Raw genomic sequence first — 26,136 nt, 5'->3', positions numbered from 1 at the left:
TAGTAATCATTTAACCCGTATATTTTATTTACTTGCTACTTTAAGTTTATACTATAGAAATTTTTAATACCAGATTTTTTTTAAATGCTTACTGTATACAAAATATTTTGCCAAATGTGTTAAGGAAATGATTTCTAATATATAAGGACAGTAGTAAGTAAAGCAAGTGTGTAATTGAAAAAAAAACCTAATTTGAATTTAGTGATGCTTTTGAAGTAAATTTGTATTGTGTTCATTATAGTGGCATGTATATGTGTTGAGAAACAAGTAGTACGTTTGTATGTGACACGTTGTTTCATTGATAAAATACGCGTACGTATAAAATGTCAAATACTCAACAAAAACTGATGAAAACATTATAAAAGAAGTGCAAGCCCACATCTGTGCAGACTGGAACAAAGAAATGTACAGCTATTGGTTATATACCAAACTCTTATTTAGGCCTTTTTAAATGTAATTGAGTAATACAAAAAATGAGAAGGAACCATTTTGCTCTCTAGAGGCATATTACTCTGTATACTGATATAGAAGACTATCTATAGGGGCTCCTGGGTGGCACAGCGGTTAAGCCTCTGCCTTCGGCTCAGGGCGTGATCCCGGCGTTATGGGATCGAGCCCCACATCAGGCTCCTCCGCTATGAGCCTGCTTCTTCCTCTCCCACTCCCCCTGCTTGTGTTCCCTCTCTCGCTGGCTGTCTCTATCTCTGTCGAATAAATAAATAAAATCTTTAAAAAAAAAAAAAAAAAAAGACTATCTATAGTATGGTATTAAGTAGTATTATAGAGCCATGAAATTCTATGGAAGCAAATTGGGGGAGGTAGATTCTGAAAGAGGGGGTGATGGGAAAATATTATGGAAGAACTAGTATTTGAACTCATTCTTCAATTTCATTAATTTTTAATAAATTTCTTTTACTATTCTTTTGGTCTGTTTTGTGTAGAGCTCATGGAACATGATTTATTCCTTTTTCTGGGAAACTGTAGTCATCATCTTTATGTGCTGTTCCAAGTCCAAGCCCTATATGGAAGATAGTTCAGTGCTTTGATTAGCTGAGCTAATGTGTAATGACATAGGGTCATTACACACTTAAATAAGTAGAATTACTATATGAAAACTGGAAGGAGGACATACCTGACAGTCTTTTAGTATTGTTTATAGGCAATAGATGTTTCTTGTGAAGGAAAAGTATTGAGAATAGTCCCTTTGTTCTTAACTTGGAAAATATTTGACATAGAACAATAAAAATTCTTCAAATTTAGTAAATTGTTTCATTGTGCTTAATTAATTTATTTGAGAGAGAGCGAATGAGCACAAGTGGGAGGGGCAGAGGAAGCGGGATAGATAATCTCAAGCATATACTACACCGAGCACAGAGCCTGGTGTGGGGCTTGATCTCATAACCTTGAGATCACTACCTGGCTAAAATTAAGAGTTGGACGCTCAGCTGACTGCGCCACCCAGGCGCCTGTCATTGTGCTTAATTTAACAAGCATTTGTTGAATGCCTGCTTCCTAAAGAATTTCCTGGACGAAGCTTCAACAAACTGAATATAAACATATTCTAATCTTCATATATTATTAGAAAATAATTTGTTTTGAAAATATGATTGTTGGGGTGCCTGGGTGTCTCTGTCAGTTAAGTGTCTGACTCTTGATTTTGGCTCAGGTCATGATCTTGGTGTTACGGGATTGAGCCCCATGTCAGGCTCCCTGCTTAGCTGGGAGTCTGCTTCTCTCTTTCTCTCTTTCTCTCTCTCTTTCTCAACTGTCTCTCTCTCAAATAAATAAAAAAATCTTTAAAAAAGAAAAAGAAAATGTGATTGTTGCTAGGCTCAAGTTCAAGTTAAGAAAATTTTTGAGGAGCTTTGTATCTAGAGTCAGTGAACAGTTAAATTATGTGAAATCTACTTTATGTCCAGTTTCTCAATGAATATTTCTTAAACTAATTTAAGATTATGTATATGGATGAAGATCGTTTTATATTAAAATTTATCTCTTGGCTTAAAATGTATATATTCATAAGTATGTTATTGGAACCTTGGTTTGCTTAAATACGTAACACTTTTGAATTCCTGTCTTGGAAGTTTTGGCATATGAACTTTCACATTAAGAGCACAGCAGGGGCAGAAGTCTTGTGGTCATTTGCCTGACTACAAATGTGTAATTAAAAGAGATTATCAGCAGGGGTTGGTACAATCAGTGTGGTCTGGTGTTTCATGTTATAGAATTACGTTGTTGTTCAGTTAGATACTGTAATTAGAACATAATTTTAAACTTCACAGGGCACTGACTCATTAGGTGTTTTTTGGTTTTAATCTGAAACCAATCAAATACAAAAGTTGTTTCTCAAATTTTGAGAATTTTTTTGACTTAATATGTTTATGTCACTGGATATAGTTGCTTAAAAAATGAAATGTATGATGGGTAATTGAGAAGTAATGGTTAGAACTTCAGTATAATGGTTTGAATTAGCCCTAACTCATTTATAATGTTGGATCTATTCATTGTGTATTAAGACCAAGTTTTAGTTGTAAGTATCTCATCCACTGAAAACTTTTAATAATTGAAGGAATTCTGTGTGTTAAGTGGCCCACAGGTTTACCATTTTTTTATATTTGTGTCATTGAAACTTGATAGGCAGTTATCTCATCTAGAAAAAAAGCATTATTTGTAGATGTAAGAGATCTGTTTTACCAGGTACTTCTCTGCCAGTTCTTGATACTGTTCTTCATGTAACTTATTCAGGAATTCATTTATGGAGAAAGCACGCTTGGCTTGGAATTAGGACATAGGACCAACACCAAAAAACCAAAAACCACATTTACCAAATAATTTCAGTCTCTTTCCTTATCTGCATCCAAAGTCCCTGCTATCTCTGAATGCTGTGCAAACAAGACATGTTTAAAATACCACACAACAATTTTTAAAGGTAAAATGGTAAAATAGAGAAAGTTCTCAAGATTCATGATCTCAGTTTTCTGTTTCTGACTTTTTCACTATTTATGCTATTTTAGGGCAGTTTGCTTAATTAGGGGTCTCGTGTAAGTGATGCTTATGCTAGGAATTATGCTTATGTTAGGAATTAGTATTGCTACTGCAGGCTCTGAAGTCATTCTGCCAGATAGAACTGATAGAATACTTATTGTCTATATGACTTGGGCAAGCCACATCTGTCTCAACCTCCTTATTAACATGTTAGTAAGAATAGTAGTATTGCCCTCATATGGCTGTTAGAAGGATTGAATGAGATGGTGTGTTTATATTACTGAGCATAGTACTTGGCAAGCAGTAAGTGTTTAATAAAAGCTTAGTTACTATCATGTCATCATCACAATCTTTATTTTCATTTCTGAATTTCTTCATCACCTGAGAGACTAAAAGTTATTTGAAATTTGTTATTTCTTTATAGTATACTGGTCAAGAATGTAGATCATAAAGTATCATTGGTAACTTTATCTATTCTATAATTAGGAATGAATGCTATTATAAAGCTTTACATGCTAAACTTTAATTTACTGTATAAATAAAGCTATATTGATTGCCATTTCCTTGAATGTTGTCTTATCATTTCAGCCTCTCTTAAGTCAGGCGATTTGAGCTTAGAACATATGTATATACATAGTAATTATATATATAAGTTGTCTTACTTTGTTCTGTTATATAAAGATACAACTTTAGTCTTGCAGGGGTTTTTTAAAGATTTTATTTATTTTTTTAGAGTGAGAGACCACAAGCTGGGGGAGGTGCAGAGGGGGAGGGAGAGCACGTGGAGCCTGGCCCCTGGCTCCATCTCAGGACCCTGAGATCATGATCTGAGCCAAAACCAAGAGTCAGAGGCTTAACCGACTGAGCCACCCAGGCGCCCCTAGTCTTGCAGTTTTAAAAAGACTTGACCTTTCTGTTACCGCATTCTTCTGATACAATGAAGCACGGTAGTACTGAAGTAATAAAGGAAAAGCACTGTCTTTGAATATGAAAATCACACCTCAGGAACATTATTGTAGATAATCTGGGAAAGTTGACTAGAAGAGAACAAAAATAAAAAAGGTAAAGATTGTCAAATGTAACTGGCAACTTAAATACGAGGTCAAAAAGAAGCAGGCCCAGAAACCAAGATATATAATGAAAGGAGATTATATAGAGGCTTGTACAGATAGAGACACAAAAATAATGAATACAGCAAAGCCCTGTGGGGAAAACTGTAGTGTATTGATGTATTTTAATGACACTCCTCAATAATAAAAGCTCAGTTGTTCAGTAAATATTTGTTAAGGGCCAGATAACGTGTAAAGTCAGCTATATACATATTGTCAAGAGTATAAAAATCAATGAGACATGATTCTGGTATTCAGCTAAGATGGAACTTTCTAATAAGCTAGAACAGGTAATTATAAATTGCAGTATGATACTTAGAACAAAAGATAAATAAAAGCAAATATTTTAAGAAGGCATTCTGGACGTAGGTGATAACTTGTACAAAGTTATGGGTATTAGAATCCATGTTTGTGAATAGGCCAATTTATTTACAACATGGAATGAATATAAGCAAGAAATGGTGCCTGAAATTTGTGTGAATTGAATGGGTATATATATAGTAACTTTTCTCTGTCAAGGCACAAATAACCTTATGACTGCATTTCAAAGATTTTCTACAAAACCAGTTAGTCTTTGTCCTCAAGTTTAAAAAATCTGCACTAATTAGGATCAATAATAACTGAGACCCAATTGTAGACAAGTTTGGAGAAGGGAGATAATGAGCTCCAGTTGAGCCATGTTGAGAGTGCTTTGGAGACAGTGCCGTCCACCTGTCAAGTTGGCAGTTGAATTTGAAGGCCTAGAAATCAGTAGGGATGGCTGCTGGAATGCAAATTTGGGACTATGTCAATTGGAAAAAAAAAACCATGTTCTTCTGTACTGCTGAAGATTTGGTGGCACATTAAAGGACATGACATTGCTCTGGGTGATTATAAAACAGACCTGTAATCATGAGTATTAATGAGCTGTTTTTTCTACATCATATCTCTGCTACTGACTCTTGAAGTATTATTTGGGGGCATGTGGGTGGCTCAGTGAAGCGTCTGCCTTTGGCTCAGGTCGCGATCTCAGGGTCCTGGGATCGAGCCCCGTGTCACAGGTGTCACGTCGGGCTCCCTGCTCAGTGGGAAGTCTACTTCTCTCTCTCCTTCTGCCCCTCCCCCTCAGCCTCCCTCCCCACTTGTGCTTGTTCTCAGTCTCTCTCTCAAATCGGTAAAAGGCTAAGATATTTATATATAAATAAATAAATATATATATAATATATATGTTATATATATTTTCTATATATATATATATAAAATTTGAAATGTAACTGTAGAAAGAAAGAAATCAATGCCACGACCAAAGTTTCTGAGAGATACACTATTTTGGATGTATATCCATTTTGCCATCCCTCCTCCCTGCTTCATTTCAACCTTTTATTTGTCCCAAATTATTTATTGAAGTGGGAAATTTAGGGAGTAGACTCTTAATGTAGGTATTGAGTGCAGAAGTATGTACCCCAATCCTACTGTAATTTCTTATTAAGAGAACATTTATGGATAGGTTTTACTGACTTCTCCTGTAGTATTTGCCAATTCCAGATTGCCTTTATTATCCATTACAGAAACAGAAAAATAATACAGGGAGAAATTATGTTTGTGTTGAATAATTACTAGGCTTAAAACTCACTCTTGAAGGAATTTACTTGACTCTACCTGGGTTTAAAATGGACTACAATTTGATAAATGTGGCTTCTGGGTAGAGTGATCTTAAAACCTTTTTTTGAAAAATCAAGTTTGATAATGTTCATTTTGTGAAGTCCGAGGATGAAAACATGGCTCTCCGCACTCACCCCCCCCCCCCCCCCCCGGCCCCGTCCCTGCCACTGGAGTTTCTTTGGTAATTATTCCCTGTTGCTATCTTGCGTGCTTATGTTGCTGATAGTTGATTTTATTTTTTTAGTTTTCATCTGCTCTTTACATTGTGGTGAGGACCCAGTGGGCCTTTTCATTTGGAAGCTTTTATCCTTCAGTTTCATTGTAAAAGTATGCATTATGTTGATGATTTTTCTCCCTTCTTCCTTTTTCTTTTTCTTGGTAGGACATCTGTCATTTAGTTTCTGGACCTCTTGGACTAGTCCTTTAATTTTTATACTCTTCTTTACCATTTTCCACCTCTCTCTTTGCTTTTACTTGGAGGGAGAGCTTCTAAATTTTTATCTTCCAATCTATCAAGATTTTCATCTTTATTATATTTTTAGTTTTTCAAGTTCCCTTTTATGTTTTGAATTCTTTTTAACATCCTTTATCTGTTTCAAGGATAATTATCTTCTTTTAACTCTCTGCAGAATTTTGAATTTTTCTTCTCTCTGATCAGTGGTTGCTTTCTTGGGGTTGTTTTCTGTTTGTTTGTTGGGCTGGTTGGACTCCCAGAGAAGGGTCTTCCAGTCTCCCTCCCCTAGTGTGTGGGCTGACTGCCCAAACTCTAGACGTAGAGTTGGGGGAGAAGGCTGGACACCTCAGCCTTCAGTATGTAAGTGATCCCACGAACTGCCCCTCAGAACCCAGTCCTAGGGGTGCCTTGTGGCTCAGTCGGTTAAGTGTCTGCCTTCAGCTCAGGTCAGGATCCCAGGGTCCTGGAATTGGGCCCCACATCAGGCTCCCGGCTCAGCAGCAACCCAGTTCTGTAAAGTGGAACTCTTCAGGAATATATTTTTTGTCTTTTGCTTGGGTATTACAGAGTGCCAGCTATCTGGGGAGAGGAGCTGTGGAGATTATCAGCTGCTCCTTAATGAGAATTCAGCTAGTCTTCCAGTCCTAACCCCTTCACCCTACTACTATTGCTGCCATTTCCTTGGGTTTTTCCCTGGGGGATGGGATGGGGTAGCGTTGGGGGAGGGTAGTCTACAGCAGAAATTGGTTCCTTTTCACCTGGGATTAGCTAAATCCCTCACTGCTTAGCCCATATGTTTTGTGGTTTCTAAATTGTTTTCTTTCCCATCCTTATGAGTTTTGTACATTTCAAACTGTGCAGTATTCTAAAATTTTAGGAGGGAGTGAAAGTACATGATTACAATAATTTCGCCATCTTTATCTTTGTCTGCAAGTTTTTGTTCTTTCAAGTGTTTTTAAAACTAAGCAAAACCCTTCATTTTGAAGCAAACATTAGGATAGGTATAACTTTTATTTTCAGTTTTTAACTGGCACTTCAGTTATTGAATTAAGAGTACATTTACCAAGGTGTTTTACAACTTGAAAATTTATTCAATAAACTCAGTAAAGCGCAATGTCAGATTATACTTAAACTTTATTCTCTGTTCATATGATGTAAATAGTATCTCTTCCTTTTCAAGTCCTTTGGTTTTTTGTCTTTCCATGTATAAAAGTTTCTGTGGTAAGTCACTTATGATTTTAGTTTTTATTTTTATGCCTTTCTAAATATTTTGGATTTTAAGTGTTCCCCAGTTACCATTGTAGTAGTATCTATTTTAGTATCTGTATTTGTGTCACATATGCGTGTGCGCACATGGGCGTACATACACACGCACACTAGCTTTTAGTGTCTTTGTCTACTAATTATAACAATTCTAGGTTAGTTTGATTGGTTTTTCTTCTCATTTATGTTATATTTTCCTACTTCTTTGCATGCCTGTTTATTTCTGATTAGATGCCAAATAGTGTTACTTTTACTTTCTTGGGTGGATGTTTCCTATTCCTGTAAGTATTCTTGGGCTTTGTTCTAGGACACGGTTAAGTTAGAAACACTTTTCATCCTTTTAGGTTTTGCTTTTAAGATTTATTTAGGTGGCACCAGAACGGTGCTCAGACCAGGTTTAATTATTTCCCATTACGGAGGCAAGACCTTCTATTTACTTTACCCAGTGTCTGTGAATCATGAAGTCTTTCAGTCTGGCTCTCTGTGAGAACCCAGCACCTTTACCTTGAGCCCTGTGGCTGGTTCTTTCTCCAGCCTGGTATTTCCTCTCACACATATGCACTGACTAGTGTTCAGCTGAGTGTGTGAGTGGACCTTGTGCAGATCTCCAGAATTCTTTCGGTATAGCTCTTTATAGCACTCTTGTCTGAACTCTAGCTGCGTTTTTCTCCCTGGATTTTTAGCTTTGTCTCCTCAACCCAGAGAGGTAGCCTGGCACCCTTCCCAGGGCTGCAGCCTGGAGACTAAGCTAGAGAGCTGAGGTAATCCTGGGGTTGACTTCATTGATTGGCCATCTCTCAGCCTCACTGTCTTCATTAGCTGATGTTCACAGGCTTGAGAACTGTCATTTCTTATGTTTTGCCCGTTTTTTTGGTTGTTTCAGGCAGGAGAGTGAATCTTATCCCTGTTATTTTTATCTTGGCTGGAAGCAGAAGTCCCCTACTTGTGAATATAGACACACTTTTTTAGGTTCATCCAAAAATGCAAGTCATTTTATTAGATCTACCTACCAAAAGAATTGATAAGTAAAAAAAAATACAAATTCTGGTGAAAAAATATTAACATTTTTCAACATAAAAATTAAAATCTGTATTTTTAAAAATTGATTTTTCTTGCCACAGTAGAGATATGTGTATATACATTTTATGTTCTTCGGCATACAGAGAACCCTGAGGTTCTCAATTTTTTAACTCATTGATGCCCTAGTTTCTCATTTTTTCATGGTGTCTGTCCCCTAGGCAAAAGGAAATACTTAACAGGTTTTTTAAATTAAATAGTTACTTCCAAACAACCTCATTAGTATTTATATCAAAATAACTGAAAGTGAAAAAAATTAAATTTTGTTCATAAAGTACAGTTTTTATTCACATCATTTATCAATGGGATCACTTTTTCTTGGGCACCATTCCGATTAGCAAACATTAGGATACATTTTCATACTAATGATATTAACAGAAAATAAAGGCAGAAACATATACTTGACCATAGAATATATTTCCATCCTTATTGGCTAAGGTCCATATATTTTCCCTAGCGTGAGCTCTGCAAACTTGTAAATTGTAGTAGAGGACTGTTTCATTGTATTGGTTCTATTAATTTATGTCAGTTTTTTATCTCCTTTGATTGAAATCTCACTATTTTTAAAAGTTTTAGTTTAATTCAGTTAATTAACATATAGTTTATTAGTAGTTTCAGAGATAGAGTTCAGGGATTCATCAGTTGCACATAACACCCAGTGCTCATTATATCACATGCCCTCCTTAATGCCCACCACCCAGTTACCGCACCCCAGAATTTCATAATTAAGTAAATAGTGACATTTAAGAGGAGAGTACAACCACACATATTATCTCTTGTTTATGTATAGTACCTTGCACTGAGCCAGGTACTTTTATACATACCTTTTTTTTTTTTACTTTTTTATAAAATTTTTAATGTTTTTAAATAACTTATTAATTACATATTACTTGTACATGTGTTTATATATTATCTTTAAAACTTACAACAAGAAGTAATTCTGAAATGATCATATCTTAGGAAATGTAGACAACCCTACTTTGAAACCTCCCTGTAGCTTGACTGTTTCCAAACTGGGGTATTCCTCACTAAGCGATTTGAAGACATCAAGGAAATGAAACATTGATGTTTTCTACTAAACTAGGATTTTTGAGTTGATATAAATAGTGGCCTTATAGTGCACTGTTCCTAAAGGAAGGTTTGATGGGAACATATATTCCTTGTAATGATTATAGTGAAATGTTTCCATAATTATTACTTGATATATTAAATGTCATTTCTCATACACAATAATATTTTTGTGCAAAATCTTATCCTAATCTTGAATTCAGCCAGTGTTGTTGAAAGTAGTTACACAGAAATGGAAAGATCACTGAATCTGAGAATAAAAATGTTGATTCAGCTCCTAAATTGGCATGTTCTTAGCTATGTGACATTGACGGCTGACTTGCTTAAGTTAGCCTTCATGACCTATTTATCCCATAAGTAAAGTATAGAAGAAGTAATATGCTTTTCATGATCACCTAAGGATGGGGACTCCATAATAAGTTTCTTATTAGTACATAAAAACGTGGCAGGGGATCTGACAGCCTTGTTTCCTGTTGTATCTTTAGTTCAGCATCAGGTTCCATGCTTGGTACATGTAGGTGTTCAACAAATATTTGTCAAATTAACTGTCATTTGACCCCATAGTCTCACACCCAGCCTTTTTTCGAGGAAAATAATTCGAAAGGTTTATAATGTCCTCATAGCAAAATGATGCAAATATAGCTTAAATAACTGGCAACAGGTTGGTATTATGAAAAATAAACTCTCTTTGAGAAGAAAAATTGGTTAATGTGTTTTGCAAATTTTTTAGGAGGAGCAGAACAGAGGCAAGCCTAACTGGGAGCATCTCAATGAAGATTTACATGTACTGATCACTGTGGAAGATGCTCAAAACAGAGCAGAGATCAAACTGAAGAGAGCCGTTGAGGAAGTGAAGAAATTACTGGTACCTGCAGTAAGTAATTTCCAGATCTTTGATTTGGAGCCCAACCCCTTTTTCCATTTAATTCTTTTAATTATTGTAATGCTTATGTTAATAAAGAATAGGTTATTTTTTAAAAATTTTATTTAACCTCAAAACATAAAAATAATTTATAACTCGTTTAGTGTAATGGGCAAACATAGACATTGCTCAAATCCTAAAATGTGGAAGCCTAAAATGTTGTAAATAGGGGAGCAAACTCAGTGTCCTACTTTTCAAAGGTGTTATTATTATTGCATCATTCTATTATAGGGTAAGAAAGTAGGTGCATTATCAGTAGGGTGATGAAAGCTCTTTTTTTTTTTTTTTTTTTGAGGTGGGGAGCAATTTCTCATTATAAGCAGGTAAGAGTGTTACCTGCAGAGAAGAGTCTGTACAACTAATATTTATGCTGGAGGACCTGTGTTAGTAGGAGTGCGTTGTTTGAGTTGCCTGTGGGTTCCGAGCACCCTCCTGTCATGTCATTGTCTCCCATAGAAAGATGAATGTTCCGTGGTGAAATTTTCCCATAATATAAAATTTTCTTTCAGAAAAATAGGAGCTAACTTTTGCTGATACATCGGGCACCATTCTGAGCACTTTTCACACTTCAACTCATTTAATGTTTTTTCCTAAGATACTGAAAACTATTAAAGTTCATATTTAGGGATCTTAGATAAAACACTGAAAGTAATTTTGGAGGGTGACGTCTCATAAAGAAATGACCCCAAACACCTTTGTTCTCATTCTTTCTCCCTCCCATCCTCCTGTCTCTCTCTCCCTCCCCAGCCCCTCCTTTTTTGTCTTTTCCTCGTTATTACACAACCCTTTAGTAATTCCTCATTTAGAAATGATGATTGCACTCACTCTCAGAGTATTATCTTTTTCAATGGAAAATGAAAAATAAATTACTATTTTCAAAGTCATTTTAAAAATATTTTTTATGTTGGTAAAAATGATAGAAATGTGGACCCTAATTTGCTGTGGATAAAACTGGAATACTGTTAGGGGCGCCTGGGTGGCACAACGGTTAAGCGTCTGCCTTCGGCTCAGGACATGATCCCAGCGTTGTGGGATCGAGCCCCACATCAGGCTCCTCTGCTGTGAGCCTGCTTCTTCCTCTCCCACTCCCCCTGCTTTTGTTCCCTCTCTCGCTGGCTGTCTCTATCTCTGTCGAATAAATAAATAAAATCTTTAAAAAAAGAAAAAAAACCTGAATACTGTTAGTATTCTGTCAAACAAAAATGTATCGACATTTACATAAATGAGTATGGCGTCTGACGTTCTTTATTCCCCAGATAATCTATTCTGTAAATAAACTTAAAAGCTATAAACATTTTCCATTTACTGGACAAAATTAACTACTTGGAAGAAAATAATTTCACATAAATTTTGTTCAATAGATCTTATAAACAGGTTAAATTATAAACTAAAATTTATGGTTGTGTACTATTAAACCATATACTCCTCCTCCTTTTCCTTAATAATTGTGCAGTTTTGAAAAGTTCTATAGAAAAGGGCTATTTTCTAAGTATATTGGACTGTTAGTCCCATGATCAGAGTTACTTAACATTACTTTTATTGCTATATGTAACTGAAAATGCTCAGCTCACATAATACTATGTACATAAGTTCACCTAATATAGCAAATAGACCTGTCGTCTGATAATTAAAACTCTTACTGACCTATTATTTTATTCCAGCCAGTCTGTGAACTACTATAGTTCTAAAAGTTATTAACCTGGGAAAAAGCATCATATTAGAAGCTGTGTTAATAACTAGCTATGTGTCTTGCAGCAAGTTAGTAAATTTCTGTCTGTTTCCTCATTTACAAAATGAGAACTGGAGTCAATGACTTCTAAGGACCATTTTGGTTTTAGAGTTGTCTTTGAATAGACCGTAGAAGAGGTAGTAGTAGATAAAAAATGGCAAAAGCTTTTTTAAAAATTCACACAATTTACATTTTAAAGGAGAAGATCTCTTTTGGTGATAAATCTGTCTCCCTATGGAAGTACTTTTAGGATTGCTACTAAATACCACCTTTGAAGTAATAAAACTTTCTTAGAATTACAAATTGTAGACTAAAAGTACTTTTAAGATATGGGTTCAATAAAGTGATTTAACCTTGTAGCAATTTCTTAATCCTGTCCATATTGTCAGATATGCTTACTGTAACATGGGTGCTATGCCTGGGAATTTATTTTCATTAAACTCAACATTATTATCCATTTCTGGTGATGGTGCCCTGATAAGCAAAGGTTTAAACAAAACAGAAGCTTTACAATCCTGAAGTATCAAGTGATTTGGGTTTTTACTTATAAATTGTTGGGAGACAGAACACATCGTATTTGAGAGCTGACTTCTGGATTTGAATTCCACCTTTGTGGCTTTTTCTGTCTTCCTTTTCTCATCTATAAGATTGGAAGATCACTGGATTCTCATGTCATTATTGTGAAGTTAGATAATACATGGAGAATGCTTAGCATAATGCCTACCGCATAACTGTTTCCTAAAAGTTTCCTGTAGCTTTTTGATGCTGACTCAATAATACTGTTTTATAATTGTATAGGTTTACATACTGTTCTTTCCAAGTGCTGATTATAAAATGAATGCATTAATTCAGAATTGGATAAAATACAAGTTCCTTCTCAACTCATTATTCTTTTTAAGTAAATTGATTTGACCCTTATAAAAAAATTCACTGTGAGGCTTATAGAACCCTTTAGTTTATTGTTGCTTAAATATTTTCAAAATAATGTTTTTGGATTGAAAATATGGACCCATCTTGATCTTCTGAAAAGTATTCACATATAAATGAATTGGTTAATTCTGATTTATTTTTTCCTGTTCGTGTAACAGATGTAAAGGGAATGATACGGAGACTAGCAATTATTTTGAAATGTATTATTTCAGATGCCCTCCTATTAGATTCAGAATTGCAGAAAAGAATTATTGCCCTAACAGTTGGATTTGACTACGGATTGTCAGCATCAGTGCATGAAAGATAACACATTTCTTATCAGCATTTACATTTTGTCTAACCTCAGATTGTCCCTGCGGTGAGCTGTCAGTAGATCTTTTTAATTTATTCTTGTATTACATGAAAACTTTTTGAAACATTTCTGTGGTTTACATGTCTCAAAGTTTATCTTGAGAGTAGTGATACTCAAAATTCTGTTGACCATTTCACTCTGAAGGCTTACTTAACATGTCCGTTAACAGTAATTTTCAGTTGTGCTGTTTCTGTCTCTTCAATATCCTACATGTGGCTTGGAGTCTCTAGCTGTTATCAGGTGTCCAGAAAAATACCAAATTCAGTCAGGTTTACTTCCTGCATCCCCCAAATATGCTCATGTCCTTTCACTCTCATTTTCTTACCCTTATTTCAAGACAAGGTTACTCAAAACCCCACAGGCAGTATTCGTACTTGTAGTTTTGGACCCCACAAACCCATCCTTACATTGCAGTCTATTCATAACCTTTCCATGCTTAAAAAAACTTCTTGGTGGTTCCCTCTTACTCCAAGAGGAGAATAGAGAATTCTCTAACATGGCTTTTCAGGTCCTTCTTGATTTGCCATAGGTTATCTTTCAGGCTTCATTTTTCACTCTCCCCCCAAACCTAAAGTACACACACGTATACACACATACTACACTAGACCCACAAATTGAATCATTCTGTATTTATTGATTTCTTGAAACTTCAGTCTTCTCCCTTCTGGGCCTTTGAGTTCATTCAATAAATGTTCATTGTGTGCATTTACTGTGTCAGCTGTTGAAGATACAGAGAGAGTAAATAAAGTTGACTACTAATAAAGTGTCTGCCATCTTGAGGCCTACCTTCTGGTTGGGGGGATGGGGCAGCTTGGATTACTGATAATAAGCAAAAACAAATATAAACCATATTAGGTTGTGCTAAAAGGTAAAGAAACATAAAGCAGGAAATCGAGAGCCTTGGATTAAGGAAATACTATTTTATATGGGATGATTAGAGAATGCCTCTTAGAAGGTGACATTTGGGAAAATAAAAAACCTCATTGAAATGTGCAATCATTTGGATATCCAAGGGATTCCAAGCAAAGAGAACAAGCGTGTGATAGCCCAGAGATATTTTTGAGGTGTGTCAAAGGGAGTCCAGTGAGGAGCTTAGGGAGCAGGTGGGAGAGTGGTAGGAGGTGAAGTCAGGGAAAATGGGGGAGATGGCAGGTTACAGAGACCTATAGGCCATGATAAGGATATTAGAGTTTAGTCTGACATGAGAAGCTATTGGAGGAGTTTGAGGAGAGGAATAACACGGTCTAATTTGTATTTTAAAGGATCATTCTGAATAGAGAATAGACACACTTTGAGGGTGTTGGAGAAAGCAGAGATGCCAAGGCACAAGCATTTGTATTTCATGAATGAGGTGAAAGTGACATGGACTAGTGTTGAAGGGGCTGAGTGACAGTAGATGAGGGATTTATTTTCAAGGTAAAGCTGGCAGGAATTTTGATGGATTGGGTGTTGTGTATATGTGAAGACTTCAAGGATTTTACCTTGAGCAGTTGGACTTCCCTCCTGTTTATACTGTTAAGGGAGCAGGTTTGAGAGGGAAGTCAAGACATTGGGTTTGGAAGTGTAAACATTGAGATACCAAATGTTAGGTGGGCATTTGGTTGGAATAATCAGATTAGGTGAGAAGATGGGACTAGAATACGTCAATTTGGAAGTTGTCATCATATCAAGAGCTTTTAGAGCGAGGAAGCTGGATGCACCATCTAAGAATTGGATAAAGGTGAAGAATAGTCTGGGGACTGAACCTCAGGTACTTCACCAAATAAAGATCAGGAAGAAGGGGAGGATCTAGCAAAGGAGAACAAGGAGAGGAGCTGCCAAAGATGAAGGAAAACTAGGAACGTGGAGTCCCGGAAGCCAAGTGTAGGAGATTGTTGCTGAAGATTGTTCGGTTAAGATAAGAGTTGGGAGTTAATCATTGGATTTAGCAAGTAGTGGTCATTGGTGATCTCACCAATTGATTTTTTTTTTTTTGATGATGGATTTAAAAGCCTAATTGGCTCTGGTTCAAGAAAGTATGGGACAAGAGGAAAAGGAGCTGGAATTTTTTCCCCTAAGATTTTATTATTTATGTAAATGATTCTTTCAGTACTGTTGGCCTTGCAGTTCATTTATTGCTTCACTACCTCTGGTCTTTTTCTCCATTCTCCATCAGCCTCCCACTCCATGCTGGCTTATTGGATCTTTTGAGGGCACCTCCCTTAAACATACAACAGCAGAATGTCCAGCAGTAAACCATTCCCTTCTCTTCATTGAGAAGATGCTGCATAACTTTGGCAAACAGGGTAATTAACTTGTGCATGTAAAATTGTAGGATAAATCTCTTGAAGTAGAATTATTAGGTTAAAGGGTAAGTGCATTTTAATTTTTTAAGATTTTATTTATTTGAGAGGGTACTATGTGGGGGTGGAGGGGCAGAGGGAGAGGGAGAAGCAGACTCCCCACTGAACAGGGAGCCTGATGGGGGGCTCAATCCCAGGACCCCAAGATGAAGACCTGACCCAAAGGCAGATGCCTAACCAACTGAACCACCCAGGCGCCCTGTGTCCATTTTAAATTTTAATACATAATTCATAAATTGCCTTCCAGAAAATTTATACCAGTTTACAGCCCTGCCAGTGTTATATGAAAATGACTCTTTCCCAACACAGTCTAAAACCCTGGGTATTAACCAAAGTCCTAAATCTTTGCTTTCCTAATTGTTTAAAAAATAATTATATAATAAGCCCTTTAATTACAAAAATGTGAATAAAATAATTCTCATGGTTCTTATAAATGTTTGGTTTTTAAGGTTTTTATATTAAGCAGCTGTGTGATATTACAGATATTTTTGTAACAAAAAACTATTTTTACCTTTATTTTTCATGTCTTGAACAGGTGCACAGTCCCTAGTTTCATATTGTTTCTATGGAGAGTATGATTCAGATTACATTTTCATTTACAGAATATAGCTAAAGTGTGCAGTTGTCTTTGTATTATTTCGTGTAAATGTTTCTTACCTAACCATGTAGACTAAGTTGATTTTTGGAAAGAAATAGATGTAGAAAGAGTTGCATGTATTTTAATGGGTTTTTTGCCCATTTTGTTTAATGTTATGTAGCAAAAGATCTATCCCTGGTTTGAGGGATCTGGGGGGAGGAAGGGAGTGGAGAGCAGAGACTTTTTGCTTTATCTGAAATTTCATAATTAAATGTAATAAATAGTTGATTTTGTGTCTTGCATTGGCTGATTTTTAAGATTTAATAAATCTGGGTAAAGATTGTACCTATACTCCATGTGACAGGGTTCTAATTTTCCAAAGATTTTGATGATTTTAATTTGTCCCCATTAATTCACATAACACTACACATAACTAAATGTTTAGTAAACCAGTTCAAACCCTTTAAAATCAAATTGGGTTTCAAAACCTTATGAAGTAGGTCTTCTCCCCCTCGCCACCCCCCCCCATTTTTCAAACAAGTACATGGACTCAGAGAAACCTTAGCATCATTAGAGCACTTGGGGTTTGGTTTTGTTTTGTTTTCCTTCAGGAAATAGTTCAGAATTCTTATTTCATTGCAAAGGTAAGGGGTTAAGATGACTCACACTTCATTCATTAGTAGACTCTGATAGCATTTTACCTAAAGAACTTGTTTACTTTGGAAATACTACCATTTTCATTTCAGATATTTCTTTGATTTTAATGGTCAGTTTATTTAAACCTCTTTTGTTTCTTAAATCACAAATCAAACCATGCATAATTAGGGAAGAATAATTTCTCTAGTTACATATAATGTTTTTACCTGACAAGTGTAAGTCTATTACCACCAAATATCTACTAAATAAATCTTTTTATTTTAAGTAGTCTGTTCTGTTGTTTGAATCTCACTTGCATAAACTTGAACTATACTGCTTCAGATTCTGGAAGCCTTCAGTGTACCATTATATAATTACAATGTGATCTTTTGTGAAAATTTAAACTATACTTACTGATATAAAAGGACTATAGAACAGTGTCCTGATTTTGCTGATCTTTGGGCAGAAACCAACTGCTGATATAAATCTACCTTCAAAGTATTTCTTGAGCATATGTATTCCTGCCACCCAATTGAAGTAATCTCTCTGCCCACTGTTAGTTTTACTCCATTTAGTTCTCCCGTAAGTTAGAGTGATTTTAAAAACAATAGGTAAAACATGTTAAAGACATGAATTGCGGGGTGCCTGGGTGGCTCAGTCGGTTGAGCGTCTGCCTTCGGCTTGGGTCATGATCCCAGGGTTCTGGGATCAAGCCCCGCATTGGGCTCCCCACTCAGTGGAGAGCCTGCTTCTCCCTCTTCCTCTGTCTCTTGCCCACCCCCCACTCATGCTCTCTCGCTCACTCTCTATCTCAAATAAATAAAATCTTAAAAAAAAAAAAAAGACATGAATTGCCATTTCACTAAAATAAAATTCGAGCTCTATACTGGCTTCTGCAAGTAGGGCATCAAGTGAGCTGCTATCTGGTATGAAACTCCTATGTGGTGAGGAAGTGACTCAATTGTAAGCAGGTAGTTGTGAAAACAGGTAAAGTCAAAGGAGAATGTTAATGAAATAATTTTAGGATTTGGAATAGCTCCATGTGACCATAAAGTTTAATTTCCACGTGTTATTTTTTTCTTCCTAAGTTATTTTATAAATGGGGAAAGAATTTGGAAGTACAGGGATGGAGTAGAAGGAAATGAGCAAGAAAAAAAAAATCACTTTTTCTAAAATGATTATGAGGAAATCCTCAAACTGACCATTAGAATTTTGCTAAATATGCAGGTAGAATGTTAAGGTTTTACAGGAAGAAACTGTGCATTGTGATGAGCTTTAATACAGTGATAGCCTTCTTATTTTAAGTGTACCCTATAAGGAAATTCGTGTTACATGGAATTATTTAGGGATTTGTGATTTCTGGTTTTATATAACAGCTTTATTATACAAGTTAATTGAGTAGGAAAAAACTGTAGTTTTCGTGATTCATATGGAATTTTATAATACGGATTATGTACTAATTTTTGCTTAATATTTAAGACAGGGTATGTTGATTATTTTTGTTTGGTGGTAGGACTTATTGCAGAGTGGCAGTATTTTCTACAAATTTTTGGATCTTCAGCTGGAATTGTATGATAGTTACTAATTTAATATAGCCCTTATGATGAATTATTTTGTAGTTAGACAAATTATATTTTAAGTAGATTATTTAGTTCTTATATATATAAACCTTAGGCTTTTAAACATACATGTTGAACTTCTTTATTATAATTAGGATGCTTTCTTCAGGTGAAGTTTTAATGCTTGTTCTTATACACATCATAATTCTCACACTTTTTCTGTAATTCCTTCAGAATAAACTGGGCTGTTAAATTTCTTGGCTGAATTTCTTCTTAGAGTCTTAGCATTTCCCTAATATGCTTATACAAGTATACAGAATTCTGAACTGTGGAATAATGACTTTTTCCCTTTATATTATTACTTTTCAAATCACTTTAACATATATTTGATCCTTAGAGAAAGCTTGTGGATTAAATTAATCTACTCATTTACCAATTCTGTCATCAGATGTTTTCATTTCCTTTATAATTGCTACAGTGATACTGTAATGTGTTACAAATTTCCAGTTCATTTTGCCTTTTAGAACACAGTAAACCTGTTCGTAATTAATTTGGTTTTAATATGCTCATGTACATATTAGGACATGAACGTAAATCATAGATCAGTTATTGTCTACTATTTTAAGGACTCAAGCTTTTAGTTTAGGATGGGTGAAGCCATCGGAGGGCTTTGAGTAGAGAGGAATGATATGATCCGATTATTATTTTTCAAAGATTACTTGACCTGCTTTGTTTAAAACAGAGTAAAGAGTACACGTGGAAGAAAGGAAGTTCTCATAGGAGACTGCAAATTACGGCCCATGGGCCAATTCCATCCTCCCACCTGTGTTTGAATAACCTATGAGCTAAGAATGGTGTTTGCATTTTTGAATGGCTGGAGGAAAATCAGAAGAATACTTCATGAAATGTGAAAATTGTATGAAATTCAAATTTCATTGTCCATTAAAAAGTTTTATTGAAACACAGCCATGCTTACTCATTAACATACTGTCTATGGCTGCTTCTGTGCTTCAGTAGTAAGTTGAGTAACTGCAGCAGAGACTGTATGCCCAGAAAAGGCATTTGCTGTCGCTAACTCATGGACTATTGCATTAATCCACATGAGAGGTAATGATGGGTTAGGCCAAGATAGCTGTAAAAGTGAAGCATGGTCTGATTCTGAGCGTATTTTTAAAGTGAAGCTGGCAAGTTTTGCTAATGGATTTTCTATGGGATGTTAGAAAGCAAGGATTGTAGACGAATAACTGGAAGGATGTAATTGCTTGATAAAGAAGACTTGAGTAGGAACAGACTTTGAAGGGATTATCAGGAGCTCAGTTTTGGACATAGTAAGTTTGAGGTAATAGTTGGCTACTCAGTGCAGCTATCCTAGTATTCTTTTCAGATTAACAAATATTTATTCCAGGTTGACTGTGTTTTAGGGCACTAGGATACAGAAAATTATTTAAGACAAGATCCTTAATATTTAGGGCAGTGACCTTTCCCTAACTGTATTCCATGAGACACTTTTCATAGGTATTCCAGGTAAAGGAAGCCTTTAATATGCTAGTAAGTACTGTGAAACTCTGGTAGGAACCATTTCCAAATTTAATTGACCATCAATTTTTTTTGCTGGAAGTATATTCATATCTAGTGTTCTAGAGATATACGTTGAAGAAATAATATGGCAGTTCATGGGTCTGATTTAAATACAGTTGAGCTGTTTTTCAGGGCAGAAGAATAGTCATTTTGAAGACTTGAAGGAAAGGAACTTAAAGGGTTTTTTTCCATTTCTTATTACACATAAATTAAAGCAACTCATTAAGTATGCAGTGTGACTTCTGACAACTGTATACTACGGTCAGGATTTCCTTCACCCCTTTGCCTCAATTAACTATCTCCTCCTGCTGCCTCCAGGAAACTACTGGGGTTAGTTCTCCCCACCCCCTTTTAATGGTCTCAAAACTTTATTTTTCTCCAGCTTTATTGACATATGATTGACCAATAAAAATTATGTATATTTAGGTTGTACAGTGTGATTTTTTAAGGTGTACGTGATGATTTGATCTACGTATACACTGTGAAATGGTTATCACAGTGATGATAACACATCCATCACCTCACAGTTATTTTTTGTGTGTAGTAAGAACACTTAAGATCTGCTCTTAGCAAATGTTAAGTATACGCTAAAGTTAACTGCAGTCACCACGCTATACATAAGTTCTGTAGAACTTAAAGCTGAAGGTTTGCACCCTTTGATGCACATCTCCCCATTTCTCCCACCCCCCAGCCCTTGGCAGCCACTGTTCTACTCTTTGGTTCTATGAGTTCAACTTTTTTAGATTCAGTGTCGCATTTATTATATTTCATATAAATGAAAAAATTTTTGTGCCTGCCATTTTTCATGTAGTAAGATGTGAAAGTTTTTTGAAGGTCATCCATGTTGTTGCATGTATCAGTGGGCTCTACCTTTTTGTTGATAATTAGTATTTCATTGATTACTTTCACCTGTTGTAATTTTAATTTTTATTTCTCCAAAGACAAATGATCTCAAGCATCTTTCCAATGTTCTTCTTGACAGTTCATGTATCTTCTTTGGTGAAGTATCTATTTAAACCTTCTTTTTATTGACTTATTCAACCCCCCCCCCCCCCCGGTTCTAACAATTCTTTCTATAATTTGGGAGTAAATTCTTGGTCAGTTATTCCTACTCTGTGGCTTGCTTTTTTTGTTTTCTTGATTTTATGGGAAGGCTTTTAATTACAAATTCAGTTTTATTCATAAATATGAAACTTGTCAGATATTTTCTTTTTTATATTTTTCAAGGAGATCATCTTTGTCAGCTAAGTTGTTTAACTTTTTGTCATGAAGTTGTTCCCCTTTTTATCTTTTAAAGGTCTGTAGGATCTGTGGTCGTGTTCTTTCTTTCACTGATGACATTAGCAATTTGTGACTTTCTTTTCTTTCTTTCTTTCTTTCTTTCCTTCTTTCTTTCTTTCTTTCTTTCTTTCTTTCTTTCTTTTCTTGATCAGCCTAGCTCTAGGGCTTTATTAATTTTATTGATACTTTCTAAGGACCAACTTTTGGTTTTGTTGATTTTTCTCTATTCTACTTTCTTCTGTCTTAAAGATACAAATTTCTCTCTATAGTGCTTTAGCTGCTTCCAAAAAATAATGTTATGTTGTAATTTCATTACCATTCAGTTCAAAATATTTTTGAATCTCCTTTATAATTTCTAATTTGACCTATGGGTTATTTTCAGATGTTTCCAGATATATGGGACTATTCTATTTATCTTATTACTGTGACTGATTTCTAATTTAATTTTTTTCTTAGAGAATGTATTCCGTAAGACTTTAGTCATTTTGAATCTAATTAGGACTTCTTATAGTCCAGCATATGACTATTCCAAATACACTTAAAAACATGTTATTTTGCAGTAGTATATGTTCTATAAGTGTTGTTTAGATGAAGGTGATTGAAAATGTTCAGTTTTCTCCTGTTCTTACCCATTTTTCCCTCCTTTTGTGAATTACTGAAAGAAATGTATAAAAATGTTCATTTATTGTGAAAATATGCACAATAGTATATTCGTCTTGAAAACACTGAAGTAGCAAACTAATTTGGTGTATGCACATGGGTACATGTGTGTATATGTATATGTGTGTATGAATAGCTTACATAACCTATACGAACGGGATTTAGCATCATTAAAAGATGTCACTCTACATTTTATATAATGACAATTTTCCCCCTTGCTATAATTTTGAAGTCTTTTTTTTTTTTCCTCAAAAAATGCCAGTTGACTTCATGCAACACATTTTCTAGAGAGATAGTACCAAGCGGTATATAGGTGGCAGTCAGTGTTAGAGAAGATGTTAACTGAATTTACAAGAATTCAGGTGCTGGACTGGGTGTTTAAGGAAGACGACTTCATTCACATAGGTAGGTGAGGCTTGACCTGGAACTTTTAAGACACAGAACTCATAGAGACATCAGTGTGTTTGTGTGCCAGGTCATTAAAAGTGGTGACAGATGCAGTAGTAGGGTTGCACAAATCATGCATGGTCAGGGACTGTCACTTAAGCTTGGAGGTTTTATTACCTTATTTGTAAAATTGGTCTATTATTTATTGCTCATTTGCCTTAGAATGACTTTGTAAAGGTAGAAATTATTATTTTATTTATATGGCAATATAAGATTTTCTTTTTTCTTTTTTTCTTTTTTTCTTAATATGTTGTATGGACTGGTTACCTCAACTACATCATTGGCTGTGGCAGTTACAAGCTCAATTTCTGGTCACAGGAGGGACTGCACAAAAAGAAAGTAATTCTATTCCTTACCTACAAAATGTACCCTCATTGCTAGTCCACAGTCTTACTTTATAGGCTTTTGCTTACAGTGGCATAATAAGATTATGAAAGCATATATTAATGTTACCAAAAGTAACATCATACATAAAAGTCTGTTTCCCCTCCCTTCTTTTCCTCCCTCCCTCTCCCACCTCCATCTTTATCTCTCTCTCTCTCCCCCTCTCTCCCTCTCCTTTTCTCCCTCTTTCCATCCCTCTCTCTCCTTCTGTCTTTCTCTCCTGCTTCCCCTCTCTTTTTCCATCTTTCTTCTTCTCTCTCTCCTGTTCTCTCCCCCTCTCCCATCCCCTCTCCTTCTCTCCTTTCCATCTTTCTCCCTCCCCCCCCCACTCTCTCTCACACTTTCACTGACTGTGGGAATGCATCTGTTATCTTAGGTGATCAGATACCATCCCTCTTTCAATTCTCATTCCAGTTAGTTGGAAAATAATAACTATTTCTTATCATTAGCCAAGACCTTCTATGGATACATATCCTATGATGTTTTCTAATCTTCTCCTAAGGAACCTCAAAAACACTAGAATAGTGGAAGTAGGGGGGATATTGTGCTGGGCTTAGGTCGATATGAAGACTGAGAAAGTAGAGTTGAGGGACATATGGCCAAATACCCTCTTTCTCACTATAATTTTTCTTCCTTTTCATGGAACAGTGGTAAAGATTTCTGTTAAGTAAAATACTAAACGGAAAGACTAAACTAAATGAGCAGCACCAACCTGTATTAGAGAAATTAATGTTTCTAGGCAGCTGAAGTTTACATCATCTCATAATTTAAGACAGACTTTGGCATACAAGATGCCACCAATCCCAGACAAGTCATAAGTCGTTTCACTTTTTAACATTACAACTTTTAACTTTATGGTGGGAATAATCATGTCTGTTTGTTCTTTTATTTTTTCTTTAAGTTTGCTTATAGGTATTTGAGAACTTGAACATGAATCAGTTTTGAATATTATAGCTTACTCGTAACTTCATAAAACGTTTATATACGTAGAGCTCAGTAATAATTGATCTAATACATAATAGATTCTGACAAATTTCTAGATGAGGACTTTGAAATTTAAAGTGCTTCTGGTTATTTCGAGGAACATTATGACATTGGGGGAAAAAAATGTATCCAGTAATTTTAATTCACTGTAGTGGTTAAAAAAAACAAATGTTATCAAAATTTGGGAGAGTGGTAGAGAGAAAAGGATCCACGACAAAATGTTTTAAAAGTTTGCTTTTCTTGTTGCCCAAAGATTCTCTTCTTTCTAATGCTATATGCATTTGCCTCATAGTTAACTGTGTATTAATTATAATCTGAAAAGAAATGAAGAGATGACGACTCTGGAGCTAGAATAGTCTTATCTTGGAGTTAAAGGTTTTTAACTGGGTTGTTAATGAACTGATAGTACTACATTTAGTTCTTGACAGTAGTGTCACTCATTCAAGTTGGTGGTATTGTCCTCCTTTTCATTTTATTGGGGGAGAAGGTAAGGTGTTAAAAGATACATTAAAAGATATCTTGCTGTGATGCACTTGGCCCTTGATAGAGCTGTAATATAAGAGAGCATCTCTGTCATGTAAAGAAAGGTGTTGCTACTGTTTTCTGCCATGCACAACCATTTTAATCTGAATGGGAAATCTGTCTAGGGACCCAGAGTACAGTAATTAGCAGTCTCTTCAGAGTGTCAGAGCAGAATTACTATTGTAATGGTTTAGCTGCAGGATAAAAGGATTGAATTTGGGTCTGCTTGTCTGCCAAACTAAAATGAGTTGCCATGGGAATTTTCAAATGTGAGAGGCGTTTACTTAAAGCAATTTGGCAGGTTTGAATAAACTCATAAATTACAGGTTTGAAAAGAGCCAGTCCTTGCTTCCTCTCATATAGGCAGAACTGTATAGAAGGCTGATAGCTTCTTAAATTCTTAATGAGAGTGAGTTGATCCATGCTTTTATGCAGACGATCCGCTTATTAAGCCTTGTTTATTCACTAAATATAGTACAGTAAGCACATTTAAGGAAAGGTACTTTGTTCCAGCTCTCTGGAGGAAAAAGAATGTGATAACTATAGATAGAAATTTTGCCTCCTAAATTAAATATATCTTCAAATAACTCTCTTAAAATAATTGTTTTGTTTTAATAAGCATTGACCTGATACTAACTTTAATTTTGCTCAGTGCATGTAACAAATATATATCTTTACACATGTCATCTTTGTCTTACAAGTAAGATGAACATTTAAAGCTTTTTTGGAAAACAAGGTACTCAAACTTATAAACTGAATTATTTAGTTTGCATGTAAATACTTTCAGAGAGACCTTCAGCTCTCTCCTGTCTCTCAAAAGAAGTGGGTCTTAGTATAATCACTTTTTAGTGAGAAAATGAAATGCCTAAAGTGATGAACATCACTTAGGCTTGTATAACCTCATTCGTCCTCAAGATATCAGTAATAATAATAGTTCTTGTAATAGTGTTTTATATCTGCCCTCCAGAAAAAAACACTTAGTGAAATTTAAGTATTTAAAATTTTGAGACCAACATATTTTCCCACAAATCAGATCTTTGGGGTAGTCTGTTAACATTTTCAAACCACTTTACTTTCATAAGGAAGGTAAAAATTTGGTTGTTGCAAATATTAGTGCCCTGAAAATGTAGATGCAACTTTCAGAAATGTTTTACAGAGAGATACAGGTATGCAGAATGATTGTTTAATTCAGATAAGAAAGTACAAAATGAGTATTTTTTTAAAGTACAATAAATATATTTTTGTTTATATATTAATCTTAAAGTATACTTATATATCAAAGTAGTCTGATTAAGATCCTGTAGTTCTAATATTACTGTTGGACCTTAATAAATTAATAAACCTTGACCCAACGACAGAGAAGATTGTCAGAAATCTCATTTAAATTTAGACTACAAAGACCATCAGAGAAGTCCTTATCAGAGATCTAGAATTGGAATCAAAATAGCATAACACACTATATGCTCTATATAAGGTACTCTGATACAAATGGGTCTGTACTGCTTTAGGAAATATGATGGGGGAGGCGCTTGCAGAAGTTGAAATGTGGTTAATTGCTTCTTACAGAGAGGGACAATGCTAAACAAAATGTAACTGGATTCCACATCATTGTCTTTTTATACCCCACCCCATACTC

At 35.3% G+C, this 26,136-nt stretch overlaps 1 protein-coding gene across 8 annotated transcripts in view; it reads left to right on the top strand.

Moving 5' to 3' along the window:
* The window catches only part of QKI (QKI, KH domain containing RNA binding), a 155,901-nt gene that overhangs the window by 99,006 nt on the left and 30,759 nt on the right, over nucleotides 1-26,136 (top strand). For all 8 annotated transcript variants that reach the window (XM_026505180.4, XM_026505178.4, XM_044386464.3 and 5 more), the window contains exon 4: nucleotides 10,328-10,471. In XM_026505180.4, the coding sequence (XP_026360965.1) occupies nucleotides 10,328-10,471 (144 nt within the window). The remainder of the gene's footprint in view (nucleotides 1-10,327; nucleotides 10,472-26,136) is intronic.

This window comes from Ursus arctos, unplaced genomic scaffold, assembly GCF_023065955.2.
Source record: "Ursus arctos isolate Adak ecotype North America unplaced genomic scaffold, UrsArc2.0 scaffold_13, whole genome shotgun sequence".
Lineage (NCBI taxonomy): Eukaryota > Metazoa > Chordata > Mammalia > Carnivora > Ursidae > Ursus > Ursus arctos.
The sequence above is the reverse complement of the archived record's forward strand: the minus strand, read 5'-3'. Positions and strand labels throughout refer to the sequence as shown.